Source organism: Antechinus flavipes, chromosome 1, assembly GCF_016432865.1.
Source record: "Antechinus flavipes isolate AdamAnt ecotype Samford, QLD, Australia chromosome 1, AdamAnt_v2, whole genome shotgun sequence".
Lineage (NCBI taxonomy): Eukaryota > Metazoa > Chordata > Mammalia > Dasyuromorphia > Dasyuridae > Antechinus > Antechinus flavipes.
The window spans coordinates 240833890-240852212 of record NC_067398.1 but is presented as its reverse complement, the minus strand read 5'-3'; the positions used below and the strand labels follow the sequence as shown (position 1 = coordinate 240852212).

Below are 18323 nucleotides of genomic sequence, written 5' to 3'. Positions count from 1 at the left end.
TATTAACAATTTTTTCTGGCAAGTAAATGGATTACTTAAGAAAGTCTTATGTCACTGATGTTCCCTTAAAAAAAAATAGGTAGAGTATTTAGCAGTTGTAAAAAGTATGCTTAAAAACATCCTACATTTATTGTTTTTTGTGTGTTTTCTTAAGGGAGTACTGCTAAATGTTATATACTGTTAATATTGTTCAGAGTCCCTTGAAGGATAGAGACTTGCTTTTATGAGCTTTATTTCTTAATCAATATTTAGAAACTTTTTCTTAGTCTTGCTTTAGTCAAGTGGGCCAGATTGAGTATTTGTAATATTTTTGAAACATTAAAGACATTTAAAAAAGCCAAATCTGACATTTACTGCTCCTAATTCAGAGGTGACTTCCTTTTCTATGTAGTCACTTTGCTTCAAACTGAGAATTCATCTAAAATAGGGGAGGTCAATCAACAAGAATTTACATACTGAAGGAAAATGAGTACCACATGTATATTTATTGAAAATACAGCTATGACATTTGAATATTTTTGAGATGCTAGTTGATTCTATCCTGCTTGCACTATAGTATTCACTTAATAAATACTTGTCAATTGATTTACTAATTGATTTTAAGTTTGGGGCTTATTCAGACTATAAAATTTACTTCCAGTGTATAATTATTCTTTGTGATTAAGAGTAGGCCTGCTAAGTGGTAGACTGTGATAATATAGAAAATGATGTGTTTTTGTTTTGTTTTGTTTTTTGATGGGCAAGGGTAGTGGGCAGAATGTCTATAGTACTCACATCAAGCAGCTTCTGCTCTGAATCATTTTGTCTCTTGTCACATTTTGCACACATCCTCCTTTTTGGACACTTTCATGCCTAAATTGTATAATTAGATCTTTTCCAATTTATCCCTAGCAACTCCCTGCTCTCTCTCTCTCTCTCTCTCTCTCTCTCTCTCTCTCTCTCTCTCTCACACACACACACACACACACACACACACACACACACACACACACTGTAGAATCACTGAAGATTAGCAGAAGATAATTGTGCCAAAAGAAAAAGTCTGAAGGTAATCTCTCAAGGATTATGGATTTTTCCTTCTTTTCTTCTTCCTCCCCTTCTGCATTTATCCTTTTCCTTCTGTCAGGGCTCTGGAGATCTTCCTGATGGTATCTATCCTTCCCCTACTAAATCTTAACTTGGGTGTTTTAACTTGGGACTAGAATCTTTCTTTATATGAATTACACGTACCATATTAAAGGATCTTTTTACATTACTGGTGTATATGACTTATGAAAATGAATGAAGGAATTATTATGAATGAATTAGTTTTCCCCTAAATGCTGGAGTAGATTGGAATAGAAGCTCTCTGTTTTTCTGTGTTTGCATATATATATAATTTGCACATATATATGCATGTATGTATATTATACACACATTATCACACATCTTATTTAGATGTCATTGTGTTTTACCAACTTTTGTTGTCTCTTCCCTCTTTCTATACTTTTCTTAGTTTTTTAGAAAATTCCTTGTCAATATATAATTTTATAACTTGGAAATTTGAAGTGTAATATCCAAATAAACTCCATTAACAGTGTGTTTCAAAGTATTACACCGATCTTTTGATATCCTTAAGATACTCAGTTATTTCTATGTATACTTTGTGTAGCTTGTGCCAAAACCTTCACATTTAAGATGAGAGCACTGTTCAATTAACTTTACTTTTTAATTAAAAATAACATTTTATTTCCTTCCTAGTTGTTTGTTAAAGAAAAAAAACAATTTTTAATATTCTTAAAAATTTTTTTGAGTTTCAATTCAAATTTGCTTTTCTCCTTTCTCTTCTTGAGATAATAAACAATCAGATAAAAGTTATACATGTGCAATCATGTAAAATATATGTTCAATTAACTTTTAAAAATTCTAATTGATTAATTCTTGGACTATATTTTGTTTTGATACAAGTACTTCTCATTCAACCTTCAGACAAAGCTTCCCAGAAAGCACATTTCTTGAACACATTTATGGATAATCACTTAAAGGAATGAATGGGACTATGCTCTATTTTAATAGTTTAATCATTGATGGAGAAGAATGTGCTTTTATTTTGATAGTGTGAACAACATTGTCCATTGTATTTGAGCAGGATTGTTACCTTTTTGCATTGTCTTTATTTGCATTGAAATTACTATTTTTTTTGCCTCTGGTTTCTTCACTCTGCATCACTTCTTACGCCTCTTCCCATATTCTTTGATCTTCATATTTATTCTTTCCTACATTAATCTTTCTCTCATCCAGTCACTCCTCAACTGTTGAGCATATAAAGTCTTGTTTCCATCATTTTGCAGTCAGAGATAGTTTTGCTTTGGATGTTTCTACATTTGTAGGACTCTGCTTATTTTCATTATCTACTTTGGCCTATGCTATGATCCAGGTGAACTACATCTACTCCCAAATCTATCTGATCCCCTTAGAACTTCTTTCCTAGATCGGGAGTTTGCTTGCCTGTGTTTTTATTCTATTTTATTATTCTACCTTTGTTCTAAAACCTGAAGATAAATGTCTACAGGGTTTGCAAACTATGTTAACCACTTCTGTGGTTATTGGTGAGTTGGTGCTTGATGATAATTTATATTGGAAGGGCCTACCTCCACATCCAGATGATTGGCCCATTGGTGATCTAGGTGATGCCATGATTTCTTTCAGCAACTCATTAGTGGAATTTCTAGGTGAAAGAATATGAACTGTTTTGTATCTTATCTTTCACAATTCCAAATGTTTATCAGACTAATTATATTAACTCAAATAAATTGGTTATATTATTTTTTTTGATAGTGTGTCAACAACATTGTTAACTATCAGAAGTAAATTAAAGTGCTTGTCTCTATTTGTACAATGAATTAGTTGAATACTCTTAGTTTTTCATCTGGTTTAATGACTGCTTACCAGTTACTGCAACCAGTTATCAGTTGGTTCTGTTTACTTTTAACATTGTAGAAAACTTGAATGCTTAGCTTCAGTGGTTTGGCTTGATATTTTAATCGGTGGTGTCGTGGTTCACTGATTTTCTGAATCATTGATACCACGTTGCATTTTCAGAATGAGACTGATTGTTATTTTTCTCTTCAGCCTAAAAAGTCTTGGATTGAAGATGTCTTTGACAAAAGGGAATGTATACAAATTATACCCAGCACAAAAGATCCTCACAGGTACAATGTTTAATGTATAATTTTTATATGTTGATAACCAAAACGTACTATTTAGGATACTGAAAAGAAAATATGGTGATTCACTTGAGAAATTGGTTGTGTTTGTTTTGAGGCTTTTTTCAACAATGAGATGATTCAGGCCAGTTCCAATAGACTTAAGATGAAGAGAGCCATCTAGAGAGAGGATTGTGGAGACTGAATATGGATTACAAAATAGTATTTTCACCTTTTTTGTTGTTGTTTGCTTGCATCTGAATTCTACTTTTCTCTACTGATCAATACTATTGGGACAGTTAGGTGGAGCTAGATTGATAGAACACTAGGTGTGAAATCAAGGAATACCTGAATTCAAATGTGATCTTAGATACTTGCTAGTTGTGTGAGACTACTATTAGAACTGCTCATGATGATGATTATATAATAGTACACATATTAATATACACACAACTATTAATATACACATAACTATTACTAATAGTACCAAACTCCCAGAGTTGTTATAATGATCAAATGAAAAAAAATTATAAAGCACTTAGCATAGTGCCTGACACATATTAAATACTATATAAATGTTAGCCAGTATTTTTGATATTAACATTGACTTCTTTCTTCTCTAGAACTATTCATGCCTGATCATACGGAGAGAAACTAAATGATTTCATTTTCCTAAGATCATGTGATTCACCTTTATGGTTACCTGGTCAAATTGAAACCCATGGAGAGGAAGTGGGGCTTGGAGGAAATATAGGAGAATGGGAGAGGGGGTAAGGGGAGGATTTGAAAACAAATTTCATATCTTTCCATTAAACCAAGCTGCCTTTCATTTTTTATTTTTTTGGTAACCTTTTGATTGAGATTTATCAAAAAAGTCAGACAGTTATTCATATACATTGTAGACAAAACTTTCTGAATAAACTGTAATACCTTGTATCCAATCTCTAGTGTCTGCCATTTTTCTTGGCTACAGTTCTTTATTAGTCAAGATTTCTTTATTGAAAATACTAGGCTAAGCTAAAAATTGCAAGTTAAATAGAGTAAGCTTTAGGAAGGAACATGAGATTTTCAGTTGAGTTGTTTTGTGACATTTTATTTCATTTTTATCCCTGAAGATAGGTAATCAGTGTTTGATGGTTATATTGACATTATTAACTAGAATATGAGACAAATTCTTTATACACTCCACAAGAGACTTTATTTATATATATATTCCTAAGAAATTATTTGTACCCATCTGAAAGCTTCATTGATCTTAAAATTTATGAATTAATTAATAGCTGTTTTAATCTGTTCTTTTAGATGCACTGCAGAATGCCAAGTGTGTCAGAATTTAATAAGGTAAGATTAAAATAAGGAAAAAAAGAATCACTGTGTGACTTGGGGGTTAAGTCCATTTAACTTATTCCTCTGAAAGTAAATGTTTAGTGGGCAGCTAGGTGGTGCAGTGGATGGAATTCCAGACTGGAGTTAGGAAGACTTATCTTGCCAAGTTCATATCCAGCCTCAAACATTGACTAGTTGTATGATCCTAGACAAGTCACTTAACCCTGTTTGCCTCAATTTATTTATTTATAAAAATGAACTGGAGAAGGAAATGATAAACCCTTCCAGTATCTTTGCCAAGAAAATCCCAAATGAGGTCACAAAGAGTTGAAAATGACTGGGGGAAAAAACCTGTACAATTGTTGGTAGAGTTGTGAATTGATCCAACCATTCTGGAAAGAAACATGGTATTATGCCCAAAGGGCTATCAAACTGTGCATATCCTTTGATCCAGCAGTGTCTCTATTGGATCTATATTCCAAAGAGATCATAAAAAAAGGGAAAAATGTCTAGAGTGAGGGAGGGGAAAGGAGAGAGAAAAAAATTTGGAACACAAGATTTTGCAAGGGTGAATGTTAAAAAATATCTTTGCATATATTTTGAAAGTAAAAAGCTATTATTTGAAGTAAAAAAAAAGCAACAGTACAATGACAAAAATGTTTAACAAATTAGTCATTAGATGAGTGTAAATTGGGCTTGCCTTGTCCATATCATTCTCCTTCTCCTATTGATGGAGTAGTGTTTATAAAGAAATAAAGCCTTTGAGAGTAAAGCCTAGCCAGGGAAAATATTGTTCAGATGAAAAATTAGCTAAGAATGAATGACCAATAACAGCCTTCCTCAAGAGACTCCTACTTTATGTGTCTCTTTTTATTTATTTTTAATTGAAGCTTTTTATTTTCAAAACATATGCAAGGATAATTTTTTAACATTGACCCTTGCGAAACCTTGTATTCCAATTTCCACTCCCTTCCTCCAACCCCTTTCTTTAGATGGCAAATAATTTAAAATATGTTAACATGATAAAAGTATATGTAAATCCAATATAGGCATACATATTTATGCAATTATCTTGCTGCACAAGAAAAATCACTATAGATCTCTTTTTAAAAGATCAGATTTGTAAAGTATCATTTTCAAAATATGTTTGGATCATGAAGTAATTTTTAGGTATAAAACTGTATTTGCTTCCAGAGTTTAGATGTAGCTGAAGTGAATGACAGACTTAAATTACACGGAGAAGAAAGAATCCTTATGAAGATTTCTAATGTTATTAATAGTTTGCTGTTGTAATGTCTCAGTTTCCCTGAATTATTATGCCCTAATAAACTTATTATGGCCCCATTCTTTTATTCTTTAGGAATGGAGAAATTAAGAGGCCCTGAAATACCAGTGAATTATAAAACCCCAGGTGGCTTATTACAAATGCCTGCTGGGATGATTCCCCCTCCTTTTGGGTATTGCCCCTTGCATTGCTGCCTCCTGCCCTTGATCCCCATCCTGTCAGGATTAAATTATAATCCTTCCCTGGAATTATGGCTTGTCTCCCACCCATTATCCTCATCACTCCTCCCCCCCCCCCACCTTATATAAGGCTTTGTTTCTCAGATATAAAAGTCTCCTGAATTAATTGCTCGATGCAATTAATTCTGCTGAATGCTTTGAGACAAGAGCCCCATGCAGGTGGCTGGCTTTGGCTAGTCTAAATTCTCCAAAATTAAAATGATTAAAAACCAATCTCTGTCTTGCATCAGTTTCTCTGACATTACTTTTAATTTTTTTTTAATTAAACAAATTTTTAAAGTTTTTCAATTGGCAAAAATCTGCTATACATGGTATTAAATCTAAATAATGTCCAAAATTTGAGAAGAAGAAAATTTGAAAAGGAAGAAAAACAAACCCTTTGTTACAGACCTACATATTTATTTAAAATTTTTTTTGAGTTTTAAATTCTCCATTCACCATCCCCTGCCCCCTCCACTGATAATGCACACAACATGATACCCATTATGCATGTGAAGTCATACAAGGCATATTTTTATGGTAACTGAAAAACAAATTTCTACATTGGTCATCGTGAAAAAGAAAAGACTCTACTGTGAGAGGTTCATCTCTCTGTAATGAGGAGGATTTTTTGTTTGCTTTTGTTCAGTTGTGTCTGCTCTTTATAACCTTATTTTGAATTTTTTTTTTTTTTTTGACAAAGATATTAGAGTGGTTTGTTATTGCCTTCTTCAATTTATTTTTACAGATGAAGAACTGAGGTAAATAGGGGTTAAGTGATTTGCCTAATGTCACACAACTAATCAGTATTTGAGGCTGAATATGAAGTTATGAACATGAATCTTTCTGATTCTAAACCCAGCGTTTTATCCATGTTCCATTTAGCTACACGATGAGAAGGGCACTATGTTTCATCACTAGACCTCTGGTATCCTGGTTGGTCATTATGCTGATCAATATTTTTAAGCCTATCCAAAACTGTTCATTGTGATTTTTCTCCTTGGATTCTGGAACCAGGATTTGGTTTGATTCTGTCATTCTGTCTGCTACATTTTCTAGATCTGCTTGAAGGTTGTTTTTTGGGGGAGGAAAACAGGAGGGAAATTCTCTCATTTTTTCTTCTTTGTAGTGGAGGAATGGTATTTCTCAAATTTTGGACATTATTTAGATTTAATACCATGTATAGCACCAGTATTTATTTCATGTTAACATTTTTTGGTGGATAAAATATCCAGAATTCACTGGCTGGGGAATTTGGGAAAAGGAATATACCATTTAGAATTAGGGGAAGGGATTAAATGGAGGTTAAAAGAGATATCATTGTTTCTTATTTCTCCTAATCTATTTCACAGTTTCCCTATGCATGAGAACTCTCTTCTAATGATGTAAAACAATGAAACAAAAGTAAAATTATGGCGTCATTTGAAGGTGCATGCAACATTCTACATATATATCATCTTTCTTAAAAAAAAAAAAAAAAAAAAAACCAAATTTATTTTCTTATTGTCCAGTCCTCTTTACTTTATTAAAAAAGGGAAAAATAAAATTTTTTCTAATAAATAAGCATATTCAAGCAATCCAACTTTTCTAATTGGATCTACACAAATTTCTTATGTCTATTGATATAGATATGTGTATGTATAGTTTTATACACCAAATCTATCCCTTTTCTATTCAGGAAAGAAATAGTATGTTTCATCATCTGTCTTCCAGAATTATGAATAGTCATGTATTGATTAATTGTAGTCATTATAGTTTTAAAAGTTATTTTTACAGTAGTGTTATTATATAAAATATATGACTTTATATTTATCACTATTTAATCTTACTTGATTCAACTCCACTTCTAAATTTAACTAATTCTACTAATATTCAGTTCATATCTTCTTGTAAACATAAAATGCTATCAGGGTCCTTCAGATGCATTCCTGTGAAAAAGATGGCAAGATGTGGCTTAAACAATAGACTAATTTGGTAGCATTTTTGCCATTGTTATAATATCTATCAATTCTTTCAAGATGCTGGGAACTAGTAACCTCAATTTAGCAGGAAAGTTAGGTGTTTTCTTAATACCTTACTATTTATCTTCAGATAAAAGTAAGTAGAATATATATGACATTCTTCTAATCGAACAATATTGTTAATAGCAAAAAAGGAAACGAAGTTAGCTTGTTGAGACTTGTTCTTGTTGAACCTCCTCTAGCTTGTTGTGATTACTACTTACTTCCCTTTCTACCAAGTCAGTCCCAAGAAGATATAAAAAGAGCAAGAAATTACTACTAAGGGTCAATATGAGAAGACTAGTTAGGAATGATTAAGTTTACAATGACTTTAAGTTTAGGATAAATGTTAAAAACAGCTTTGTGACCTGTGTTGAGGTAAAAGAGGAAGATTTAGGGAAAAAAAATCCCTTAGTTTACATTTTCTACAGTAAAATTTTGCCAGATATTAAAATTAAGGTCCAAGTTAAAAACAAACAAACAAACAAACAAACAAACTAATCCTCCCCCCCCCCCCCTTTTTTTTTTTTTTTTTTAAATCATGAGACCATTTGCTTGCCTCTGGCTCAGTGACACCTTTGACATTTTCCACTATTTTTCAGAGATAACTAATTAGGACTCATATCTGAAAGTATTTGCAGTAACAAGATTATGTTCAGTTTTTTTTTAACTTCTTCAGGAGAGTTAAGAGCTATCTTTTTTTTCTTTCTTTATTTTACATTCCAATTCCTTTTTAGTTTTCATGTTTGATTAACATTTCCCTTGATAGAGAAGGGCACTGATAGCAAAATGGATAGAGCACTGGGTCTGGAATCAAAAAGATGTGAGTTCAGATTTGACTTCACATATTCACTGGCTATGTGATCATGGGCAGATCACTATACTGCTGTCTGTTTCAGTTTCCTCATCTACAAAATGGAGATAATAATAACATCTATCTCTCAGAGTTGTTGTGAGACTCACATTAGTCAATATTTGCAAAGTCTTTAGCATTGCCTGGCACAAAGTAATTCCTTTTTAAATGTTTATTTCCTTTTTTTCTTCCTAGAAAAGAAAACAAAAACAAAAAAACAAATCAAAATCAAAATAGGAGGTGACCATTATAGAGAAGCTAGATGCCAAAGGTGAAATGATACAATTTGTCTTCATTGTGTCAGCAATTTTCAGTGCCTGGCACATAGAAAATAAATGTTTATTCCCTTTCCTTCCCCCTGCTTCTATTAAATAATTCTGTTATTCTAAATATTTTATTAAATAAACTTCTCTTGATCTCAACTAGCTAACTAAGCTTTTTATAACATTCATCCTAAATCTCATATCATTATAAGCCTTGTAATTGTAGACTAAACTTAAAAGATCAACCCATCTCATATTCATCCTTAGAATAATTTACTTGCCCTTATTTATTTCTTAACTTTATTTAAATAAAAATTATTTAATTATTTAAATTTAAATTTCACTTAAGTTTATTTCAATGATTTAAATTTACTTAAATTCATTTCTTTAATTCTCTGTGCATCCATGTTGATCTCATTAGACAGTTTCTCTTTTTTCTTCTTCATTTGGTCATTTGTATTTGTCTTTTCATGCCTTGTAAATCATTGTTGTTTTATCCTTTGTAACCTAATCTTAAGCTTATTATCTTTGGAAGACAAAACAGAAGCAAGATAGGTTGAGTAGTTCTGTCTTCTTTTTATCTATTATCATCTTATCCTTGATAGCATCCTATACCATTTATCCCTTTGGGATTTTAGCTATTCTTAATTTGGACCCTCTAAAGTCTAACCTTACATGGTTCTAAGCTTGTTATTACTCTATATTGGCATCCAATTCCCTTGGAAGAATAAGTCCCATTTAACATCTTTCTATCTTTGGAAGAATGAAATTGTCATCAAGGGAACTCATAAATTTTTTTTTGCCTTGTTGATTTTTTGCCATTGACAAAAGTACCTATTTCAGTTTTGGTTTCAGTTCTGTTAGGAAGTTCTTCCTTATTACTTCTCTGCTACTTTTAAACATGATCCCATGTTTAAATGATCTCATGATTTCCGTTTCCCCACCCCCCCAAAAAAAGGAAAAAAGTTTTTAAAATTGTTATAGTCCATTGAAATTAATTTTAATATTTGGCCAAATTTTACTGTGGAAAATGTCAACAAAAGGATTTGAAGAAAATCTTCCTCTTTACCTCAATTCAACTAAAAAAGCTGTTTCTTATTGCCATTAAGTTTCATTCATTCTCTTTACTCTGGCCTGCTTTCCATGCTATAGAAATCTTTTTGGGTCTTGATTCTGTTATCTACATGTTAGTTATCCCTCTTAATTAGTTAAATTTGACAAGTATTTCTTGTCTCTAGAAAGACCTTCCAGGCTTCTTCCCTTCGATTGTCTGCTCGATGGGTGGGATGTCTGATTCTCGTGAGAATGTATAATAAACTTTGCTCTGCTTCTAGAGATCTCTCCAGCTTTTTTTATTAAATGGTTTCTGACCTACACAGTCTTGGGGGCTCGTTCCAGGATTACACTACTTGTGGTGAGTAGGTGAACCTTTGGGGTACTGGTGGGGTGGAGCCCTGCCCTGATTTAGGCAGCCGGCCAGCTCCCAGGGCTTCTCCTTATTCCCCAAGGTAAAGTGGGCCCGAAGTGGAGAAACTCAGAGCAAAGCAAAGGGAGAAACTCCGCGGTAAAAGGTAAAAATCCCGACCGGTCAGTGGAGAACAGGTATCAGTCAAGCAATTTGTTGCGCAACAACCCAGAGAATTCAGGTGGAGATTGGGTGTTGATCCATTCTTGGAAGGATGAGAAGCTGACTCTGTGCTGGGATGGACCCTACCATATAATACTGACCTCTTGGACACTGCTATTGGCACCCAGGAACGAGGCTGGACACACCACACCAGAACAAAAGGACCTGTGGCGCCACCTTTATCTGAGTGGATAATTGAAGATGGGGAGACCTCAAATTACATTTGAGGAGGGGACCTCCACTGAATGGGAAACACAAATTCTGAATCCAGTGCATTGTAACTGTATGACTTTTCTTAGATTAATTACTTTGGGAAACTCTCATGGGGCTTTCCCTGAGCTTTGGGTTTGCTGCCTATTTCCTCATGATAGCCATAGAAACCAGACCTTTAAGCTTCAAGCAGTTGGAGAAATTAACACCAGAAGGGGAAGTTTGTGTGAAACTAAATATATTTGTTGTATAAAGATGTATAAAGATGACAATGGAAATCTAGTAAAAAGTCATTAAAAACATTAGGAAACTTGCTCATGTTCCTGTATAGACCTGGACCTCACTGTTCAATACTTTTTGGTGGTCCTGGTTTGGGGGAAGCTGGTGGAAGCAGCTCCTTTAGTTTGGCCTTATAGCTCTCTGTAGTGTTATATTACTCCCTATCTACATACCTTTTTTGATCTGATTGATAACCAGAATAGTCCAAAACTCATTATCTAGAATGATTAGGTTGGAAGAGAAAGCTGAAGGGTCTGTTAGATTGATGGTGTTAAAAGGACAAAGGTGGGAGCCAGTGGATCAAGGAGACTGACAGGAATCAGAAGGGGATGAGGAATTTAATAGGGAATGTAAAGTTATGCTACAAGAATTTGAAGAGATCTCAGTGTATAAATAAGAGGGGGGACTGAACAAGATAAGGTGAGAGCTTTCAAGACAGTTGTGAAAATCGAGTAAGGCTTCATTTATTTCAAAGTTTGAGTAGGCCTGAAGGACTTGAAGCATTAAATCAAGGGCATACTTAAAGTGTCTCCTCCCTGCTATTCTCCTAAGGGCATACTTAAAGTCTCTTCCCTGCCATCCTCCTAAGGATATACTTAAAGCCCCCTCCCTGTTATCCCCTTAAGGACATACTTAAGTCTCCTTCTTATTATCCTCCCTATTTCAACCAAATATGGGCAACTGTGTACTTATTGATCAAGTTCAATTTCTTGGGTAGTTCACGTTTTTTTAAGAAGGTAAGATCCTCAGCCAATAAGGATGAGGGTCAGTGGTGGGAGGGGAAATTTGTGTTAGGGATTAAAAGCATTGACCCTGACCCCTATGGTGCTTCTTCCCTTCAACTGTCTGCTCGATGGGTGGGATGCCTGATTCTCGGAGAACATATAATAAACTTTGCTTTGCTTCTAAAAAAAAAAAAAAAAAAAAGAAAGACCTTCCAATATGAATGTGGATTCATTAATCATAAAGAAGGAAAAGTGAAGTAAACATTTACTACTATGTGTCAGATGCGATGACCGCATATTTTAAAATCAGCCTGAGTCAGGAATTCAGGTTAAGGGACAATCTTCAATCTTTATTCTTTTTGAGGTGAAGGGAGATTAGTAATGTGAGCAGCTGCTACAAGAAGCCAGTCAGCAGTCTCTTTCCGATGCTCTCTCTGCCCCTCTGCCTCCACCCACCAAAATCGTCATTTCCTATACAACACATCAGGACTTGCACAAAGAGTGGGCAGGGCCATTCTTTCTCCAAGCATATATATTAATAGAGTATGGTCCAATTACTATTTAGCCTCATGTTCTTGGGACCTCAGTGCATCAACTCGAGCTTCAGCCCATTACAGACACTGTGATAAGTGCATTTATAGAGATTACCTCATTTGATCCTTACACTTTTTGAGATAGCTACTGTTATTATCTCTATTGTATAGTTGGAAGAACCAGAAGCAACCAGATTAAGTGACTTGACCCTCAATAGGAGGTAAGCAATTTGATATAAATTCTATATGTACAGTCATGCAAAACATATTTCCATATTAGTCATATTGTAAAAGAAAACACAGACCAGGAAAAAAAAACAAAAAAAAAAAAAGGAAATTTTTTAAAGTATGTTTTGATTTGCACTCAGAATTCATTAGTTCTTTCTCTGGAAGTGAATAGCTTTATCAAAGGACATCATAAGTCCTTTGATATGATTTTGGATCATTGTATTGCTGAGAATAGCTAAGTTTATTATAGTTCAGTGTTCTTTTGGTTTTGATCATTTCATTTTGCATTAGTTTATGTAAGTCTTTCCAGGTTTTTCTGAGAGCATCCTAAAGTTATTCTGTATAACACAATAGTATTCAATCACAATCATATATTACTTGTTCAGTCATTTCCAATTGATGAGCATCCTCCCAATTTCCATTTCTTTGCTACTATAAAAAGAGTTACTATAAATGTTTTTGTATATACAGGTCTTTTAATTATTTTTTTTTTTAGGGGATACAGATCTAGTTATGGTATTGTTAGGTCAAATGGTATGCATAGTTTTATAGCTCTGGGAATAGTTCCGAATTGCTCTTCAGGATTGTTGGATCAGTTCACAACTCCTCCACTAATGCACTGATGCCTCTGTTTTCCCATATCCCCATCAACATTTTTCATTTCCCTTTTCTGCCATTAACTAACCTGATAGGTGTAAGGTGGTAACTCAGAGTTGTTTTAATTTTCACTTCTTTAATCAATAGTGATTTAGACTCTAAATCTTTTAAAGTTGGGGCGTCTAGGTGGCACAGTGGATAAAGCACTAGAGCTGAGTTCAAATCTTGTTTCAGACACTTAAACACTTCCTAGGTGTGAGCCTGGGGCAAGTCACAACCCCAATTGGCTCAGGGGAAAAAAAAAAATTAAGTAGATAATGGCTCATCAAATGCATTTGCCGAATTTTTCATTTCATTATTCATCCAGATGTAGTATCTTTGAACATTTTTTTGTTTTATTTCTTTTTAATCATTTTCTCCAGAAGGGAATATTGAAGCAAAATTAAAATTACATAATTCTGCCTTTTCTGTGTTAACTGTTGCAATTGTTGTTATCTGTTATCATCTCATACATCCTGTTGTGCCTCAGTTTCCTTTTAGTGTCCTGCCTCAGTTTCCCTAAATTGTTCTACCTCAATCCCCCTGGTTGCAAACCCCTTTCCTGACCATTCGAACTGAGATAATTAGGGCTGGGAGGCCTGACCATTAGCATTCCACAGACAGATAAGTTACTAAGAGATATGCTTACATATTTCTAGTTCCAGACTTTCTGCCTCTGGTGACTATCCCCTTCACTCCCTATTTATCAGAATTTTATGGTCCTACCTTCAATCTGTCAGAACTGAATTGTTGGTCCGTACCTGGAAATTCCCACTCTCACCAGTATTCAAACTCCAGCTCTTGCCTTTGTCTCTCCTGATCCCTAGAGCCATATATAAATCATTGGAATCTCACATTCCATGCTGGATTCTTGGAGACGAAAGTCCAATTCAGCTCTGGAGACAGAATGTGTTCTGCTCTGCCTCCAGACTATCTCTCCCTCTCAGAAACCCAAATAAAATATTAAAAACTCTCTAATCTCTATCTTGCCTCAGTTAATCCAGCATTACAATCCTGAGCTATGGCTTTAGTCTTCCTTTCCCCCCAAATCACTAAAAAAGCCTTTTTTGACTTTTTGTTTTTGCATTTGTATCTCCAATAGTGCATGGGACATAGTATACTCTTTTCAGTGCTTCCTTATTCATTCATTTGCCTTACTGACCTTTATTCATTTGAACTTCATATTCTTATATGGCCACACTATTCTTTTGTAGTTATCCTTAACTTATTCCAATCTTCTAAATAGGTTTTAAAAACATGAATTGGTTCATGAATTCCCTGTATAGTCATCGCAGCCTCTTTCAGTAGTTCTTTCTTTTCTTTCTCATCAAATAATTTCTGCTTCTATTTCAAGAGTTTTATTATTGAGAGTTGCACATTACTCTTGAGATGACTTTGTAGAATATAAGATCTTTGAAATCCTTGTTAACTTTTCTCTGAAACCTTTCAAATATTCTCTTTTGAAACCTGGGATATATATATATATTTCCAAATAGTATTTAATTTTCTCCCCAAATAAATGTAAAGATAGTTTTTAACATTCATTATTGTAAGAATTTGTATTCCAAAGTTTTCTTTCTTATTCATATCCCCCATCTCCAAGATAGCAAATAGTCTGATACAGATTATAAATGTATAATACTTTTAAATATATTTCCATATTTGTCATATTGTGCAAAAAAATTAGACCAAAAGGGAGAAAAAAAAGTGAGAAAGAAAAAGCAAACAAATAAAAGGTGAAAATACTGTTTCAATTTACATTCAGTCTCCATAGTTCTCTCTCTCTGTGTAGATGGTATTTTTCATCCCAAGCCTGTTGAAATTCTCTTGGATCACTGTATTTCTGAGAAAAGCTAACTTTATCATAGTTGATCATCACATAATCTTGTTGTTGCTATGTATAATGTTCTACTGGTTCTGCTTACTTCACTCAGCATCAGTTCATATAAGTCTTTCCTTGCTTTTCTGAAAATCAGCCTACTCATCATTTCTTATAGAACAATAATACTCCATTACCTTATACTGTAACTTATTCAGCCACTCTTCAACTAATGGGCATCTACTCAATTTCCAATTCCTTGTCACTACAAAAAGGGCTGCTGTTGGAATCTTTACAAACTGCTAATTCATTAGACTTGATGTTTTGGGCCAGAACCTGAAACAAGGTACTAAGTAGGACTAATTAATACAATGCTTGTGTTGACATCTTTACTCATTGGAGTTCCCAAGTATGGGAGATTCACAAAGTTAATTGTGTAACTTTGTGAATTCACACCTCCCTTGAAGCATTTAGGGCCAGAGAGCACTCTGGGAGAAAACCCATAATCCCACTCTCTGATATATAAAAAGAAAGCAGAGGCCCAGTGAGGAGAGAGATTCAATCCATTTTCCACTTGGCTGGCTGGTGGCAGAAGAGAGTTCAGCTGATTTTAGATCGAGAGAGGAGCGTCAAGTGAGTTCAGCCAGAAGCTTTCTCTGAGTGAGGAGTTTTACTTCGGAACATTAACTGGGGTCAGAGAGGAGCACTCTGGGAGATTGAGAGCCAGAAGCCCTCTCTCAGAGGCAAGACAGATTCACCTTTGTGCTGGCTCTGGAGGCTGAAGAAAGCAGAGGCAGAAGCAAAGGACAAAGCTGCAAGAGCTCTTAGAACCAAGCAGAGAGACAGGCCTCAACTAACCGGGCTGTTTTGGAGGCAATAAAAGATCTGAACTTTTATCACCTGGCTGCATTTTGAGGTGATTATTACTTTTAACTGCAACTAAGGCTGCCTCCAGAAAACCTCCCTGAGAAACCTGCTCTCACCCAGAGAGAACCATCATCTATTATATTTTAAAGAAGAATAATACCACAGGCTGCCACAAACATTTGTACACATGTGGGTCCTTTTCCCTTTTTTATGATTTCTTTGGATTATAGACCCAGTAGAGGCACTGCTGTATCAAAGGATATGCACAGTTTGATAAACCTTTGGGTAAAGTTCCAAATTGCTCTCCTGAAAGGTTGGATCATTTCACAACATTACTAGCAATGTATTAGTGCTGGGAAACAATTTAGACCTGAAGTATCAGAGTTGTGGCCTGAACTTACAAAACTCCACAGTGTCAGTAGAACCATATTAAAATGGAATCGGGAGATATTTAACAAAATAAATAACACTATAATATAATAGAGATAATGCAGATTTGTGGTTTTCTAATTCAATATTCCTATAGGGATCTATTTCTATTGAATTTGACATCATTATTGTAAACTATATCTTGCTTTGTTTTTTTTTATTCATTTGAGTTGTCTTATGAATTGGTATATTTCAAAAGACAACCAGAGCCTTCTAGTTCCAGGGTCAGTTCTTTATTTACTCTGCCACATTGTTTCTTTTTCCCATGCTGTCACTCCTCCAGTGAATACTGAAGTGCTGTTTATGGTTGCTGGGAGCCCTTAATGGATTATGAAATCTTCCTTCCCTTAAATGATCAAATGTTATAATATTTGTGAAGTACTTAACATAGGACTGGCACATTGTACATGCTAAATAAATGTTTGTTTCCTTCTTCTTTCTTCTTTCCTTCTTCTCTATCTCCCATAATTGAATAAGGTTGAGAGATGAAATTTAGGATTAAATTTGGCTGTGTGACCCAAAGAAGGTAGGATAGATAGATAGATATTTAAGGTGGAATATGATAAAACACTGGACCAACTATGCAAGAATTCTATAGGAATGTCTCTTTATAGGCTAAAAGTTCTTGGTGGACAGACTTGGTCTCTCCTAACAATAGTAGCTCATACTTTTATATTCATTTGAGATTAACCAGAGAGGTTAAGTGACTTGTATAGGTTCTGGGAACAGACTTCTTATTGGAACTAGGCTTTGGAGAGTTTGGATGTTTTAGATTCAGAGGAATCTGTGGCTTTTAGTTCCTGACTGTGCTTTATTTTTGACATCTGCTTTACAATTTACTTTATATTGTCCAGCCTACTTGGTTCAACTGCCTACTTGCTTAATTTGAGCTTCCTTCCTTCCTTCCTTCCTTCCTTCCTTCCTTCCTTCCTTCCTTCCTTCCTTCCTTCCTTCCTTCCTTCCTTCCTTCCTTCCTTCCTTCCTTCCCTTTCTCTCTTCCTTCTTTTCTTTTCTTTTCTTTTCTTTTCTTTTTTTTTTTTTTTTTGGTGTCCAATAGATTATGTTGCACCCTCTATCTCTATGTGTTTGTACATGCTATTTCCATGATGGGAAAGCTCCCTTTCCTTACTTGTTTTTTGGAATCTCTTTATTGTTATTGTTTTTGAATTTTTTCAGTCATGTCCAACTCTTCATCACCCCATTTGAGATTTTTTTTGCAAAGAACTGGAGAGGTTCGTCATTTCCTTTGTCCAGCTCCTTTTCCAGATGAGGAAGTAAGACAAACTGAGTTAGGTGATTTGGCTAGGGTCACATAGCTAATAAGTTTTTGAGGCCAAATTTGAGCTCAGGAAGATAGTCTTCTTGATTACAAACTTGATGCTCTAAGCTCCTCAAGTGCTGTTTCCTACATGAAAAAGTCTCCTGATTTACCTACCTTCCATTATAAAATCCTATATATATTTTACTCATACTTATTTTATATTCACTTTTATGTGGATACAAGATATGTATGCAATGTCTCTTTTGATAGATTAAAAGCCTCTTGAGGGCAAAGGACTGTTTCTTTTTGTATTTGTATTGCAAGTGCCTAACATGTAATGAATGTTTAATATATGCTTGCCTCATGTTTCACAAAGCTCTTTCTTCATAAATTAAATCCTTTGAGGAAAATATTTCCAGGATCATTTCTCTCATTTTATAAATGATAAAACTAAAGCTCAGAGAGATGAGGTAGTTTGCCCATGATTACCTAACTAGTATAGTAAGACTCTGAAATCAGACTGAGCCCTTCTCATTTGGAATCCAGTGTTCTCTCCATCATACTGTGTTACCTGGACCT

The 18323-nt window shown here is 34.4% G+C and overlaps 1 protein-coding gene across 1 annotated transcript in view; it reads left to right on the top strand.

The window, feature by feature from the left end:
• Nucleotides 1-2407: 2407 nt before the first annotated feature.
• Nucleotides 2408-18323, top strand: part of TRPM6 (transient receptor potential cation channel subfamily M member 6) — a 145257-nt gene continuing 129341 nt past the window's right edge. The window contains exons 1-3 of the mRNA XM_051972081.1: nt 2408-2416; nt 3112-3191; nt 4488-4526. Coding sequence (XP_051828041.1) covers nt 2408-2416; nt 3112-3191; nt 4488-4526 — 128 coding nt within the window. The remainder of the gene's footprint in view (nt 2417-3111; nt 3192-4487; nt 4527-18323) is intronic.